The sequence below is a fragment of the Melospiza melodia genome, chromosome 18, assembly GCF_035770615.1.
Source record: "Melospiza melodia melodia isolate bMelMel2 chromosome 18, bMelMel2.pri, whole genome shotgun sequence".
Taxonomy (NCBI): Eukaryota; Metazoa; Chordata; class Aves; order Passeriformes; family Passerellidae; genus Melospiza; species Melospiza melodia.
This window is the reverse complement of record NC_086211.1, coordinates 13,903,349-13,917,667: the sequence shown is the minus strand read 5'-3', so window position 1 is coordinate 13,917,667 and position 14,319 is coordinate 13,903,349. Positions and strand designations below refer to the sequence as shown.

The 14,319-nt window shown below is 56.7% G+C and overlaps 2 protein-coding genes across 3 annotated transcripts; both read left to right on the top strand.

The window, feature by feature from the left end:
- The first annotated feature begins 2,696 nt into the window (after window positions 1–2,696).
- On the top strand, window positions 2,697–3,456 carry LOC134426416 (zinc finger protein 154-like). The gene has a single exon (XM_063171429.1). The coding sequence runs from the start codon at window positions 2,770–2,772 to the stop codon at window positions 3,418–3,420; it is 651 nt and encodes a 216-aa protein (XP_063027499.1). The 5' UTR covers window positions 2,697–2,769; the 3' UTR covers window positions 3,421–3,456.
- An 836-nt stretch (window positions 3,457–4,292) lies between these two features.
- HMOX2 (heme oxygenase 2) lies at window positions 4,293–14,110 on the top strand. 2 transcript variants are annotated; one of them, XM_063171219.1, is made up of 7 exons: window positions 4,366–4,398; window positions 6,783–6,893; window positions 9,753–9,854; window positions 11,401–11,518; window positions 11,787–12,278; window positions 13,161–13,281; window positions 13,359–14,110. In XM_063171219.1, exons 3-7 carry the CDS (start codon window positions 9,775–9,777, stop codon window positions 13,481–13,483), a joined length of 936 nt encoding a protein of 311 aa, XP_063027289.1. In that variant the 5' UTR covers window positions 4,366–4,398; window positions 6,783–6,893; window positions 9,753–9,774; the 3' UTR covers window positions 13,484–14,110. The 2 variants fall into 2 exon arrangements, with proteins under 2 accessions (XP_063027288.1, XP_063027289.1); XM_063171218.1 differs by lacking the exon at window positions 6,783–6,893 and having other exon boundaries at window positions 4,293–4,398.
- Window positions 14,111–14,319: the final 209 nt, after the last annotated feature.

Genomic DNA, 14,319 nt, shown 5'->3' with positions numbered 1-14,319 from the left:
TAACACCTGTGGGCAGGAATGTCCCAGTGCCTGGGCTCAGCCGAGCCAATCCACAATTACAGTGCCAGCGTTTCTTATATGGAAGGGATAAATCTGAGAGCTTCCTGCTGGTTTGCTTTCCTTGTCATTCCAGTATAAAATTTCTTCTGGACGGTTTTATGTCAGATGTCTAATGGAACACAAAGTGTCTGGGAGAGGTGATGCAGCCTTTGGCAGAGTCATTCCTGTGATTACCCGGGCAAGATGTGGACTCCAAATCCCTGCACATGTTCAAGGCTGGGCTGGACAGGGCTTGGAGCAACCTGGGATAGTGGAAAGTGTCCCTGTCCATGGTATGGGGTCAGATGGGATGGGTTTTAAGGTTCCTTTCAACCCAAATCATGTGTGATTGCTAAGAATTCAGATTCATGCCCAAGATCAGCACAATCCCACTGCTCCCTTCACAACAATTCGGAGACTTGGGTGGCTCCAGTCCCTGAGAGATTGGAGAGATGAGGCACCGATGTCCTGGAGGGACATGGAGCCCAGATACAGATCGCAGAGTTCTGCTCTGGTGTCCTCTGGAAATGTCCTTCCCTCAGAAAGCGCTGGCTGCCATCGCGTCCTGCTCCCTGAGCCTCTGCAGCGGAGGCTCCGTGTTCCCCGGGGCGGCTATTCCCTTCCCGCCTGAAGCTGGGCTGAGGGAAACTCCCGGCCGCCCCGGCGGAAGGGCTCGGGACGGAGCGGGCTGCAGGTGATGGGTCCCGAGCCGTCAGGGAGGCAGAGACCGCCGTCACCACCTCAGATCTGTCACCACCTCAGCCGTGCCGCCGTCACCACCTCAGATCTGTCACCACCTCAGCCCCGCCGCCGCCACCCCGGGCCGCCCTCACGGCCCGCGGGACCGCCATTGGCAACCGTTGGCCGTCACGTGACCGCGCCTCAGCCGCCGCGCTGAGCCGAGCGCGAGTGAGGGACCGGGACACGGCGGGGCTGGATCGGGGACAGCCGCGGGACCGAGACCCCCGGCGGGGCTGGGACCGGGCCCCGGCGAGGCTGGGATCCCCGGCAGGCCCCTCCGCCCCCCTCACCTGGGCGCCCCCGTGTTCCCCCCCAGCCCCGCGGGTCCGCAGCGGTTCCGGGGCTCTGCTGCACCCCCGCAGAGCCAGCCCTGCTCGGTCGGGTGAATCCCGCAGAGCCAGCCCCTGCTCGGTCGGGTGAATCCCGCAGAGCCAGCCCCTGCTCGGTCGGGTGAATCCCGCAGGTCCATCCCCTGCTCGGTCGGGTGAATCCCGCAGAGCCAGCCCTGCTCGGTCGGGTGAATCCCGCAGGTCCATCCCCTGCTCGGTCGGTACATTCCGTCCCGTCTGACCCACCCCGTGTCTTCCCCCCGGAGCAGGTGCCCTGAAAGCAGCTGGAGATGATCTCCCACATGGATCACAAGGAGGAACTGTGGCTCTCCCACCTGTACACCTACCGAGAAGTCCGAGAGCAGCACTTGTGCAGGTAAGGGGATGGTACAGTCATACAATCACTGAGGTTGGGGAAAGCTCACTAAGATCATGGAGTCTGACCATTCCCCCAGCATATCTGTGAACCTGTCGGTGAGAAAAACTGCTCCAGGATTGCCAGACCCTACCAGAATGTGTAGGATTGGTGATACGGGATGGACCACTGTCCTCCCTGTGGTCCCTAGCAGCAGCCAATGCTGGGTCCCACAGAAGGCACAGGCAGTGCCTGGTGTGTTCAGAAACTACTGAAGCAGACATGCAATGTCTCAGTATCTCACAGCTCTCTCTGTATTTTCTTGCTATCTGAAGTTGTGCATGTTTTAGCATCTGTGACAGCTTGCAGCCAGTAGCTCCACAGCATATTCAGCTGCTTTCTGAGTTGCTGCCTTCTTTAGTTTGCTTTGAAGCTGCCTTCTAATAGCTCACACTTCATGTCAGTTGTTCTTAACTCAGAGCAGATGGTGCAGGAGGGATCCCCACCCACCCCACGGGCCACTTGTGGTTTCACAGTCCTCTGCAATACCTCTGTCAGCTGCACCCTTTATCTCCAATGCAGAAGCTGTTCTCTGCCTTTTATTATTCATGTTATGCTCTGTATCTCCCTCAGCTCTATTGGAATTTCTCTGAAATGGGGGATCCATCCCTGCCCTTGCACACAGTCAAGTTGTGGGGTTTGAGCTGCAAGGGCACAATTACATTCTCTTTATTCTCTGTTTTCCCCTGACAATCATTAACATTCCATGACTCTCAATTCAGCTTTTAATAAGCTGAATTTCTTCTAGGATGTCTTTTTCAGACATCGTAGAAGAGCAGCCATTTTTCCCATTCAAGCACTAAACTTTTACCTCTACTATGCCAATAATTTCAGTGGATTCAGGTTCTGTCAGAGCACACAGGGCTGTTCCCAGGGTTTGTTCCTGTGAACATACTGAGAAACCCACTGTGTAGTTTGAAGGGAAATATCAGAACTTTCTGTAAGAGTCAATCTGGTGAATCTTTAGAATTTGATCCCTTTTGATTTCCCCTGTTTAAAGTTTCCCGTCTGTGACTTCTATCTAGATTCTCATTTTATTGCAGCTGAAGATGGGATTGTGAGCAAAAAGGAGAAGAATCCCCACCAAGGCAAAGCTGGAGGTTTCACTCTCAGGTCTTTCCAAGGAGAACAATTCCCAGAGTCCTGCCCAGGACCCAGTCATCCCACAGAGGAAGGGTTCATCCAGTCATCCCACAGAGGTCAGGAAGGGTTCAGAGATCTCTGGAGAAAAGGCAAAGCCGAGTGATGCTGCGTGGGAGAAGTTCCAGATGTCATCCAGCACAGAAATTCCTCTGTGGGGAGGCTGAAGATATGTGGGGACTGGGGGAAGAGCTTTCGTGTGAGTTCCAACCTCGTCCAGCACCGGAGGATCCACACTGGAGAGAAACCCATCCCGTGCACCGAGTGTGGGGAGCGTTTCCGACAGCGCTCCCATCTGACCCGGCACCAGAGGATGCACACGAGGGAGAGACCCTACGAGTGCTCCGAGTGCGGGAAGAGCTTCAGCGTCAGCTCCAGCTGCTGCGCCACCAGGTCACCCACAGCGGGGAGAAGCCCTTCGGGTCTGCCGAGTGCGGGAAGAGCTTCAGCCAGAGCTCCGAGCTCAGCGAGCACCAGCGGGTGCGCACCGGGGAGAAGCCGTACAAGTGCTCTCAGTGCGGGAAGAGCTTCTCCGTGAGTTCGGCCCTCAGCCCGCACCGCCACTTCCACACCGGGGAGCGCCCGTTCGGGTGCTCCGAGTGCGGGAAGAGCTTCACGTTGAGCTCCCACCTGCTTCGACACCGCCGCTTCCACACCGGGGAGCGCCCCTTCGAGTGCACCGAGTGCGGGAAGAGCGTCCTGTGGCGGTCGGCGCTGCTGCGGCACCGGCGGGTGCACAGCGGGGAGCGGCCGTAGGCCTGTACCGACTGCGGGAGGGGATTCGCCGTGAGCTCCGCGCTCCTGAGGCACCGGCACGTCCACCAGGCTCTGATCCCCGCGGTCCCGGTGTTCCCGTTCGCTCCGCTGACTGCCCTGCTCACGGAGGGGAAGGCTCTTGGTTTGATGAGAATGACTCCTAAAGGAGAGAGGTGCAAATGGGGGAGAGCCAGTGCGAGGAGCTGGGGGTCTGGAGAGGAGTGGGGACACGGCACGGGCAGTCGGTGTTTTCGGAGGGAAAGCTCTTGGGAGAGAAAGGACGTGCTTTGAAAAGGCTGGAATGTGCTTCGTGTATTTCAGAGGAAGGTAAATGACTCTGTGCCCACATGTGACAGTTAATACACTGAAGCACACGGACCATCTTAGAGCCTGCAACACTCGCTCAACAAAAGCTCCTGATCTGTGTTCAGAGGCGCTGAGCTCCCCTCACGCAGCCCAGGGGCTGGAGCTGGAGCCCAAAGCCCAAGCCCTGGTGCGCTGGCTATCGGTGTGTGCCCGCGGCCCTGCAGGGGCTGTGGGACGGCAGCTTCGCTGGGTGCCGTTGCTGCAGCCGCCAATTAAGCCGCCGGTACCGCAGCGCTGCCGCCATGTTCCCTTCTCGGCCGCCCTTTCCGGTTGCCGGGACGCGGCACCACTTGCGCATGCGCGCATTTGCTCTCCAGCCGCCCTTCAGGGGCGGGGCCGGCCAGGTGAGCATGGGGGCGGGAGCAGAGGCACCACGTGACTCCCCGCCCACTCCCACCCATCGGCGGCTTCTGCGCGTGCGCAGCTCCGCGCCCCGCCCGCCTTCAGGGGGGGAGATTCTCGCGCGACGCCTCGGCCGCCTTCGCCAATCGCCGGCGCGTGCCGTGCGCGGCTCCTGATTGGCCGCGCGGAGCCCCCGGGGCCATAAAGCCGGGCCGGCCGCGCGGGGCCTTTGTCTGTCCCTGCCGGGGGCCGAGGGCGGCGGCAGCAGCGGTGAGTGCGCGGCGCGTCCCCATGGCAACGCGGCCGGGCCCGCGGGCCAGCCCCCTGCCCTGGGGTTCACACGGTCCCGGCCGGCCCCCTCCTCTGGGGCCCCCCCGGCTGGGCTCTGCCCGCTCCCGGTGGCGGATGGGCCGGGCAGCCCCCCCCCAGACCGCCTCAGAGCCGTGTTTCTGCCCCGCTGCCCGCCGGGGCCCGGGGCTGGCGCGGCCGACGTGACCGCCCTGGCGCGGGCTGGGCCGGGCTGCTCGGGCCCACAGCTCCCGGCCGCGCACCGTGTGCCCGGGCGGGGCCGTCCGTAGCCCTCCCTGCTCCTGCCGTGTGTCCCCAGGAGCGAGCGGGCGCCTGCCCAGCCCCGGGCCCTCAGAGCCCCGCCGTGACTCTGCACGGCCGCTCCTGAGCGGGGGCTGGGGGATCCGAGCCCTGCCCTGCCTGCTGCCCGTGGCCCTGGGGCCGCTTGGCTTTCCTTGGCCCCGCAGAGCTCGGAGAAGCGCTTGGAGAACGAAGGACTCTTGCTATTCCTCCTTTGCCGTTTCTGGCCTTTGTCGTGCTGAAGGGTCAGCACCCACAGAGCTCCGCAGTGCACGCAGCAGCCCCAAGCGCCCGTCACTGGCCCTGCCTGGCTCTCCGGGCACAGCTGGCACCCGACGTGACCGACATGACCGCCAGGGCAAGCACTGGCTGGCTCTGTGCTGAACAAAGGCTGTTTGCTATAACTGTGCGTGTCTGATACAATGTTTTCTTTCTCAGCCCACATCCAGCCCTGACTGATCCCTTGTCTGTTCTATAACCAGGGTGAGAAAATAATGATGGGCTGGCACAAGTGCCTCTGCCACAGGGCAGAACTGGACAAGGTCTTTGAGGTCACCAGGAGCTTCCTTTGGTTGGTGTGTTGAGGTGCTGGGCTGCAGCTCTAGAAGACAGAAGTGGTGTTTGTATGGGCACACTAGCAGTGTCTGGGACTTGAATTGCTGCCTAAATTTAGGCTGTGTCCAGGTGAAATCTTCAGTTTACCTGGGATCAGATAATGTGGTAATTCAGTCAATGAGGTTCCATTTCCAGCAGCAGCCAGTGCCAAATCCCTCACCAGAAGGAGATTGAGATGACAATCTCTCCTGCTGGGATTGCCAGGTAACCTCTGGGATGATTCTTCAAGCCTCTAGGCCTGGGGTTCTGAGGTTTGTTTCTGCTGCAGTGATGGTAGGTCCAACCACACTGAGCTCTGTGTGTGGGGAAATGCCTTGAAGCTGCATGCAAATTAAACAGCAGATATGAGCTCTGTGCTGCCTGGGAGTTACCAAACTTCTCCCAGAGTGCCCAAGCAAATCTGGGGCTTCCAGTGCTCCTTCCCTGCAGCAGCAGCAGTGTCTTGTTCCTTGAAGAGGCTTGGGATTACTTGGATTAAATGTTTTCCTACCCTGAGAAGAACAGCTGTGCACCTGGGTGTGCAGCTTGGTCAGGAGATGTGTGTGGGGACAAGCTGTACTCATCTAGATGAGGTGGAGGTGTTTTCTCAGAGGGTTTGAACACTGTCCTTAGGAAAGGAATGTTTGGAATGCTGGGGTGTCCTGTACCAAACCTCCTCCCCCCTGTCCAGCCCTGCTATCCCAGGGGTAGCTGTTGGATTGCTCCAGGCTGTGTCTGGGCTCTGGGAGGTGCCCTGAACATCAGCCAGCTCCTGGATGAGCAGAGCTCCCTGCAGCAAATGCAATGGCATTGCAGCCTCTGCAGAGGAGGTGGCACTGCCTGAGCCTCCTCCTTGGCTGTGGGACATGCCCCTTTCAGAGGAACCAGGGCTGTGACACAGTCTGGGGCTTGCAGTTGCCAGTTTTGGAGTAAAACCCCCAGTGTGTGGTGGTGTGAGGCACAGTGAGTGTCGGTTTCTCCCCTGTTTTAATGACCTGGAAAGGCCCGGGATGGCCTTGGGCAGCCCACGCTCCAAAGGACGAGAAGAGGCTTCAGGTTTTTTCTTGGTCTTCAGTGTTTATTAGTTATTTATCTACAAGATTTTCTCTCGGCCCGACAGAGATCTGCACAGCAGCCAGCCATGGGCACACTGAGAGCCCCCGGGGCGGTCACTTATCTTTATACCCAAAACTATGTATACAATATTTACCTATTTCCCCAATACCTTTTACCCTTATTGACCAGTGCACCTTTAGTAATAACCAATCCCAAAGTGCCACCACCACCACAGAAGATGGAGGCCAAGAAGAAGAAGAAGAAGGACAGGACACGCCCCAATTCCTCCATCTTACTTCTCTAGACCCCCCTGTACAGAAATCTTAAACCCAATGTTTCACACTAATTAACTTATCCCTTCACCATTTACCCAGTGAAATCCTCCCATCCTCATACAGGTGTCCTCTCCCGTGCAGGATCAAAGTCCAGCCACCAGACACTTCTGGCAACATTCCAGGAGTCCTGAGCCCCCCAAGGGTGATCTCGGCCACTCTGCACATCAGTCCTGAGGTGCTGAGATCCCACAAGTGAGTGCCCTTCCTCCCAGCACAGGGCAGGGTGGGCTTTGTGCTGACTTGTCCTGTTGGGATGTGTCTGTGCTGGAGACTGGATCAGGAGAAATCTCAGCTTCCACGTTTTCCTGCACGAGTTCTGCCCTCACCTGGGGCTACAGGGACTGCTGTTACCACTGCCATGGAGATGAGCTTGTCAGGCTGAGCCCTGCACAGCAGGCCAGGGCAAAAACAAGTCTGAGATTGCACTTTCAGTGACTCTTTGCATGGTAACCCCTGCTCCCAGCAGCAGACTGTGCTCCTGAGACAGCCATTCCCCATCCCATTAGCTGTGCTTCTGCAGCACCACTGACAGGGCTGGCTGGAGGCTGCTGAGACCCCTCTGGGTGCCCTGTGTGAGCAGGATTGAGCTCAGGCTGTGACACTGGGGGCTCTGGTGAGGGAGCAGGTGATGAACTCAGGGCCATCTTTGGCCATGGGGAACCTTGAGCCATGGCTGCTGTTAAACACTGACTGAGGCCTGGCCTGCTGTGCTCCCCTGGGCTGGATTTGCTGCTGTGCTCCCCTGGGCTGGATTTGCTGCTGTGCTCCCCTGGGCTGGATTTGCTGCTGTGCTCCCCTGGGCTGGGTTTGCTGCTGTGCTCCTGTAGGCTGGGTTTGCTGCTGTGCTCCCCTGGGCTGGGTTTGCTGCTGTGCTCCTCTGGGCTGGCTTTGCTGCTGTGCTCCTCTGGGCTGGGTTTGCTGCTGTGCTCCTCTGGGCTGGGTTTGCTGCTGTGCTCCTCTGGGCTGGATTTGCTGCTGTGCTCCTCTGGGCTGGATTTGCTGCTGTGCTCCTCTGGGCTGGATTTGCTGCTGTGCTCCCCTGGGCTGGATTTGCTGCTGTGTTCTCTGGGCTGGATTTGCTGCTGTGCTCCCCTGGGCTGGATTTGCTGTCAGCCCTCAGGCCTCTCCCAAGGGATGAGCTTGGAGTGCTCTGGAGCTCTGCTCTCAGCAGTGGCTGTTTTAGGCATGTGGACACAGCACACCTCCCCTCCAGGGCTCTGGCTTTCTGGGAATATGAGATAAATTGGAACTAGTTTGTCTAGTTTCATTTTGGAATCTGCATCTCCTGGGAAGGTCCTGGGCTGCCATGAGCAGGCAGGGTGTCACAGAGCTGGTGACATTGGCAGGTGACAAATGCACTGTTCCTCCTGTGCCCAGGCTCCTGGCTGAGCTCAGCTGGCTCATTTGCCTTTGTGCTTTGTTTCCCCTCCCCACAGTGGGCATTCCCCACTCTGAAGCTGTGTGAGGGTGAGGGTGGGCCCTGGGTTCAGCTGCCTGGTGAGTGATCAGCTCACACTGAGCTGCTCTCTGGGCTGACCTTTATCCTGGGCTGAGGAGGCTGCACAGTGCTGTGTCAGGGGAGGGCAGGGTGACACTGAGGGCTGCCACCCCTTGTGACCCCGAATGATTTCTGTCCCAGCCCTGGGCTCCTGGCATCCCAAAACCATCCCAAAACTTGGTCAGCCTTCCCCTCGAGAAGGCTCTGTCCCAGGAAAGGGTTCTGTGATCACAGAAACCTTCACTGGTGCTGTGCCTGAGCTGGGGGAGCCTTGGGCTGCACCTGAGGATGGGGCTCAGCCCTGGCTCCTGGTTGCAGTGTGAAGGGCACTGAGAAACAGGGCTGAAGGCTTTGGTGGCCTCTTCCACAATCCTTTCCTTGGTGTTCTTGTCCAAGCCCAGAGCATTCATTCTTGCTCTGTAAAGCTGCTTGAACTGCTGTGTGTTGGAAATGTTGTCAGACACGTAGGGCTGTGAAACAGGGCTTAGAAATCTGGGGTGAGGAACTGGAGGGCAATTAATTTCCAGCTGGTGTGCTTGTGCTGTGCTGAGCAGCTGCTTGCTGGCTCTCCCAGTCCCAGCCATGGGCTGAGCAGTGAATCCATGGGTGCAGCTGAGCTGAAGTGGGGAGCACAAGGATGGTGCTTCCCTTGGTGAGTGTTCTCCTCTCCCAAGGCTGCCTGGGAGCTGCTGGTGCTGTTGCTCTGCACAAAGCTGATTACAGCTCCATTTCATAAATGAGGGGCCTGGATTTCTGTGCTCAGCCAATGTAATCCAGGTGTGTCGTGTTCCTGCTCCTGGGTCAGGCTTGTGCATCCTGTTACATCCAAGGAGATTTTATTTCCTTTTGAAGATGAGGAGGAACCCAGTTACTTACGGGATTTGAAATAAATTCTGCCAGGCAGGGGAGGAAGGGTGTGAGTGGGAGCAGGAGCTGCCTGCAGCTCACTCTGCTTGGAGAGTGCCCAGGAAAGGCAGAGCAGTGAAATCTGCCCCTGCTTTGGAAGCTCCTCTATTCTGTCACAGGGAATGTTCTTGTTTCCCCTGGGAGCTGCCTGGCTTCAGAGCTTATCTGGCCCAATTCACCACTGCTTACTTCAGGAAGCTTTGTAGTGCTGTGGAAATGCTTGTTCTCCCTCTTGAGTGAAGGAGAGGGGCTTGCTTCCCTTTCCCTTTCCAGTAACTGCTCGTGTGACATTGGGGGAAATATTTGGTAGCACCAGGGGAAGGCTCACAAGTCCAGTGCAGGTTGCCAACACAGAGCTCTCATCTGCAGCCAGGAGCCATCCTGAAGGGGGAAATGCAGTGCAGGCTGCTGTGTTTAATGTTTGTGAACTGATCTCAGTGCTGAGGTTCACCTGAACTGAACAGGCAAATATAATATACATCCTTGGGAGTGCCTGGTGTGAGGTGGAAACAGGCAGAGGCTGCTCCTCACTGCCCTGCCTGGCAGAGCTGCTCAGAGAACTCCTGGCAGGACTGTTGAGCATTTCACAGCCATCCCTTTGCTGAGGCAGCTTCCCCTGAGAGCCCCTCTCTGGTTTTGCCTTTCAGACTGATCCCAGCAGTGACCACGATGCCATCAGCCCTGGAGAGCCCAGAGGGGGGAGAGGAGGACACTTTGCACTATGAGGAAACAGAAGATGATGCTGTCAGGTGAGTTCTTCCAGGAGTGATCCTTCTCATCTCAAAGAAGTGATGGACCTCAATAAGGGATAAATCAAATACATGTGCTGTGAAATCTCTGTGGTGAAACTGCACTGTAAGGGCCAAAGGGATGGGAAAGTGACTGGGCAGGGCTGACAACAAACACTTGACTGTGAAAGTCACATTTCAGATACACTCCTGACTATTTGGCAGCTGTGTTTGTGTCTTCCTGGCCAAGGGGAGCCAGTTTTCCATGGCTTGCTGGGCAGGCTTCTTGTTTTGAAAACTGACTCCAGAGGTGAACTCTGCTTTGGTGAGCTCTTGCCTTTGCAGAATACTCAGGCCTAGGCAAGGACATTTTCTAGGAGGTTAATTTAAAAAACAAATTCACACACATGTTCTAAAAGCCAAGGCTTTGGACTTGGAAAACAGGAGGGGTGACTAGGGTGCTTTCTAGAAGATCTAGACAGGCTGGTTGACTTCTTTGACTTGACAGGCTCAGCTTCACGAGAAGTGAATGTTTGCTGGCTCTGCTGGCACACTCAGTGGGTCTGGAGTGTTCAAAGCCTCTCTCAGAGCTAACATGAGTGTGCTAGCTCTAGCAAAGTGGTGATAAAACCTGTGAGGTGCACTTTGGCCTGATTTGAGTGAGTGTTGATACTGTACCAGTGTCCTGATGCTGTACCTGGAGGGGTTGGGCTGTTCTCCCAGGCAACCACTGACAGAATGAGAGGACACAGCTTAAAGCTGCACCAGGGCAAGTTTAGGGTGGACATCAGGAAAGAATTCCTCACTGAAGGAGTGACTGGACACTGGAATTGTCTGCTCTGGGAGGTGGTGGGGTCACTGTCCCTGGGTGTGTTTAAGAACAGCCTGGATGTGGCACTCAGTGCCAGGGTTTAGGTGATGAGGAGGTGTTAGGTCAAAGCTGGACTTGATGATCTCAAAGGTCTTTTCCAACCCAGTTCATTCTGTGTCCAGGTAGGTGCAGTGTCTGTAGACTAAATAATAGATTTTAATGTTTTGGGTCTTTTTTAAATAAAGACACCTTGTGGAAACTTGAAAAAACAGTGTAATGCAGGAGAAATAAACTTTTAAAGGGTGTTTTTGCCCTGGTTTGCCATTCAGCTCCCATCTCTTCACCAACAGTTGATATCCAAGTGGGGCAAGCTGGGGGACCTTCCTGAGCCTTTTTTCTTCTCCCAGGAAGGCACCACCAAGGCCCCCATGCCCTTTAGTCTGCCATGATAGTTGCTCCCTATATGCTCAAGGCTTTCTAGTGTAGTGTTGGGCTCACTTGGATGAGAAGCAAAAGTCCTGGTGCAGGGATCAGGCAGTGGCTTCAGCATCCTGGGCCAGAGCCCCTGGTAAGCCCCAGCCCTGCTGGGGTGGCAGCTGTGGTTGGCACAGGGGCTGTGCCAGCTCAGCCCGCGGGGTGGCCTGAGGGTCCCACCTTGTGCATTCTCCACACTGGGATGGTGGGGATCCCTCCAGACACAGCAGGGCCAGGCTCTGTGGGGCTGAGGGGTGACAGGAGCCCTGTGTTTGCCTGCAGCCCCATGGACCTCTCGGAGCTGCTGAAGGAGGGCACCAAGGAGTCGCACGACCGCGCCGAGAACACCCAGTTTGTCAAGGACTTCCTCAAGGGCCGCATCCAGAAGGAGCTCTTCAAGGTGGGTGTGGCTCTGCTCCCCATCTCTGATGCTCCCAGTGACTGATGCAGACTCCAAGGCAGAGCCCTGGGGTGCTGTGGTGGTGGGCAGAGCAGAGCCTTGGCTCCTCCAAGCAGTGCCTGCCTGGTACAGGCCCTCCAGGCTGGTTTTGTACCAGGCCCGAGGTTTGCTCTTGTTTGCCCCAATTCCATGCAGGCAGGAGTAGTCACGAGATGACCTGTGCCCATCTAGTGAGCAGCTTCTCACATGAGCTGTGCTCTGTCCATAGCTGGCCACTGTGGCCCTTTACTTCACCTACTCTGCTCTGGAGGAGGAGATGGATCACAACAAGGACAACCCCCTCTTTGCTCCTCTGTATTTCCCCGTGGAGCTCCACCGGAGAGAAGCTTTGGCCAAAGACCTCAAATATTTTTATGGGGAAGACTGGAAAGAAAAGATCCAGTGTTCAGAGGCAACTCAGCAGTATGTGGACAGAATCCATCATGTGGGACAACATGAGCCAGAGCTGCTGGTGGCTCACGCTTACACACGCTACATGGGGGACCTCTCAGGTGGCCAGGTGCTGAAGAAGGTCGCCCAGAGGGCCCTGAAGTTGCCCAGTACTGAGGAAGGGATCCAATTCTACGTGTTTGACAACATTTCCAATGCACAGCAGTTCAAGCAGCTTTACAGAGCAAGAATGAATGCTCTGGACTTGGACAAGAACACCAAGGAGAGGATTGTGGAAGAGGCCAACAAAGCCTTCAGATTTAACATGCAGGTATTAAACAAATCCCTTGATCTGGATGTGTAGGTGCTGCAGCTTTTAGGTCTGGCCCAGGTTAATTCAGTCACACCACTCAGCCAGTCAGTGCTCTGGGGCTGAGACCACCACAGCCCCTCCTTGAGGGTTTGGGGTTCTAGTTGAACTCGTTTTCTCTAACTTCAGGCAGGAATTCCTCCCATGCTCCAACACCACAGCCAAGCACTTTGATTAAGGCAAAATTAATAGGACTTGAAGATTCCCACAGGCTGTGAGGCAGTGAGGGGAGCAGAGCTCTTGTGCCAAGACAGCCTCAAACAGTTTGAGTGTGCTGCACCACCCTGGTGACAATTCATCTCCTGTCTCAGGTCTGACTTGTTGCCCATGGTCAGAAATGTCTGGAGCTTCCTGTTCCTCCCATAGCATTTGCCTCTCATCAAACCTGACTGAGCTGCTGCCTGCCCCAGGGGATGAACACAGATTTAGCTACTGGATGGAAGTTTTAATCTTGTGCTTGTAGCAGGTCAGTGTGATTGAAACTGGCCAGAAACATGGTGAGCTGTGGTTGGATCCTTATGGAATCCCGTGGCAGTGAGAGGGGCTGCCTGACCACTGCAGGAGCTGGGATCCTCCAGGGCTCTGCAGCAGGGAGGGCAGAGCCTGTTGGCCCACACTCCCACCCACAGCAGGGTGGTGCTGCCTTGCTCCTGGCTCTGAATGCTCTTGGGATGGGCTGTGCCTTCCTCAGCTCACATGGAGCTCAGTGTGTGCCGGGTGTCACCCCAGAAAGGCAGCTGGGCACAGGGAGGCAGGAGTGGTGCTTGTTCTGTTCCCCAGATGATTGCAGGGGTCTGTTCTGCCTGGCTCTGCCTGCTCACGTGCTCACTGTGACCTTTGCAGGTGTTTGATGAGCTGGACAAGGTTGGCAGGTCGCTGGGAGGAGCAGCCCAGGATGGAGGCGTGCCAGTCCACGATGGCAAGGGAGACATCCGCAAGTGCCCGTACTATGCAGACAAACTGGGTAGGTGGTGCCAAGGGGGCTGCCAGGGGCGTGTGGCACAGAGTGACAGTGCTAACAGTGCTTTCTGTGTCCTGCAGGCACAGCAGGCCCCAGCTGCCCCTTCCACGCTGCTGTGGGCCTGGCCAGGCAGCCCCTGGTGCAGCTGGTGCTGGCAGCCTGCATGGCCGTGGCAGCGGGAGCTGCAGCCTGGTACATCCTGTGAGGGCAGAGGCAGGTGTGGCTCTGCCTGGGGCAAGGGCAGAGATGTGCCCTGCCTGCTTTCCAACCCTTCCCTTGCTGCTGGTGAGTTGGCTGCAGAGTGGAGTAAGGAAGTAAACAAACAGGAATCCTGTGGGACTGTCCAACCTCCTTGCACAGCCCTGTAACACCTCTTTAGCTGAACATTGCACAGCACTGGTCAGTGCCAGGGGGTGAGGGCTCCACTGCAGCACTGCCCTGCCCAGGCTGGGCTTTTTAAGGCTAGAGATGTCCTGTCCTTCACATGCTTGGCTTTTCATCTCCATCCCTGAAGCAGTGTCTGGAGGGGGTTTCCTGCCCTGGGTTGCATCTGCAGAATGTCATCAGCCTTTCAAGCAAGGAGCACTTGCTTTCCTACCCTGAGGAGCTGAGGCTGTGCCAGGGGGCTGTTAGCCCAGAGCAGTGTCCTGTTGGGTGCAATGTCTGAGGAACCAAGTCTGACTCCTGTTGGAAGGAACTCCCTGGGGATGGGGGCAGGACCATGGTGGGGAATGGAGGTGACAGATCTGTATTGTGCAACTTTGGGGTTGAGGGTCGGTTGTTGGTTATTTCTCCTGAAGCCTTGACTGGAATAAAAAGTTGCAATGCTGTAGCTGGAGGAAGCTAAAAGCACATCATTGTGAGAATGGGGGGGCTGGGGAGGGGGTAAGGGGGAGAAAGGGAGTGCAGTCCCCCACTGTCTCACTTGTCTCTGACTGATGCAGTCCCTGAGAAACTCCTGCCCTGGCACCCCCCTGTCCCTGCTGTTTCCCTGGGGAGGCTCATTGCCCTGCTGAGGACACAGCCAGGTGCTGTCAGGGC

What these genes read in the sequence shown, in the direction of transcription:
- HMOX2 (XM_063171218.1), top strand. Translation starts at nt 9,775, where the DNA reads ATGCCATCAGCCCTGGAGAGCCCAGAGGGGGGAGAGGAGGACACTTTG. An exon ending in ACAGAAGATGATGCTGTCAG is followed by an intron (nt 9,855 to 11,400) that starts GTGAGTTCTTCC and finishes GTTTGCCTGCAG; the next exon opens with CCCCATGGACCTCTCGGAGC. An exon ending in GTACTATGCAGACAAACTGG is followed by an intron (nt 13,282 to 13,358) that starts GTAGGTGGTGCC and finishes TGTGTCCTGCAG; the next exon opens with GCACAGCAGGCCCCAGCTGC.
- LOC134426416 (XM_063171429.1), top strand. Translation starts at nt 2,770, where the DNA reads ATGCTGCGTGGGAGAAGTTCCAGATGTCATCCAGCACAGAAATTCCTC.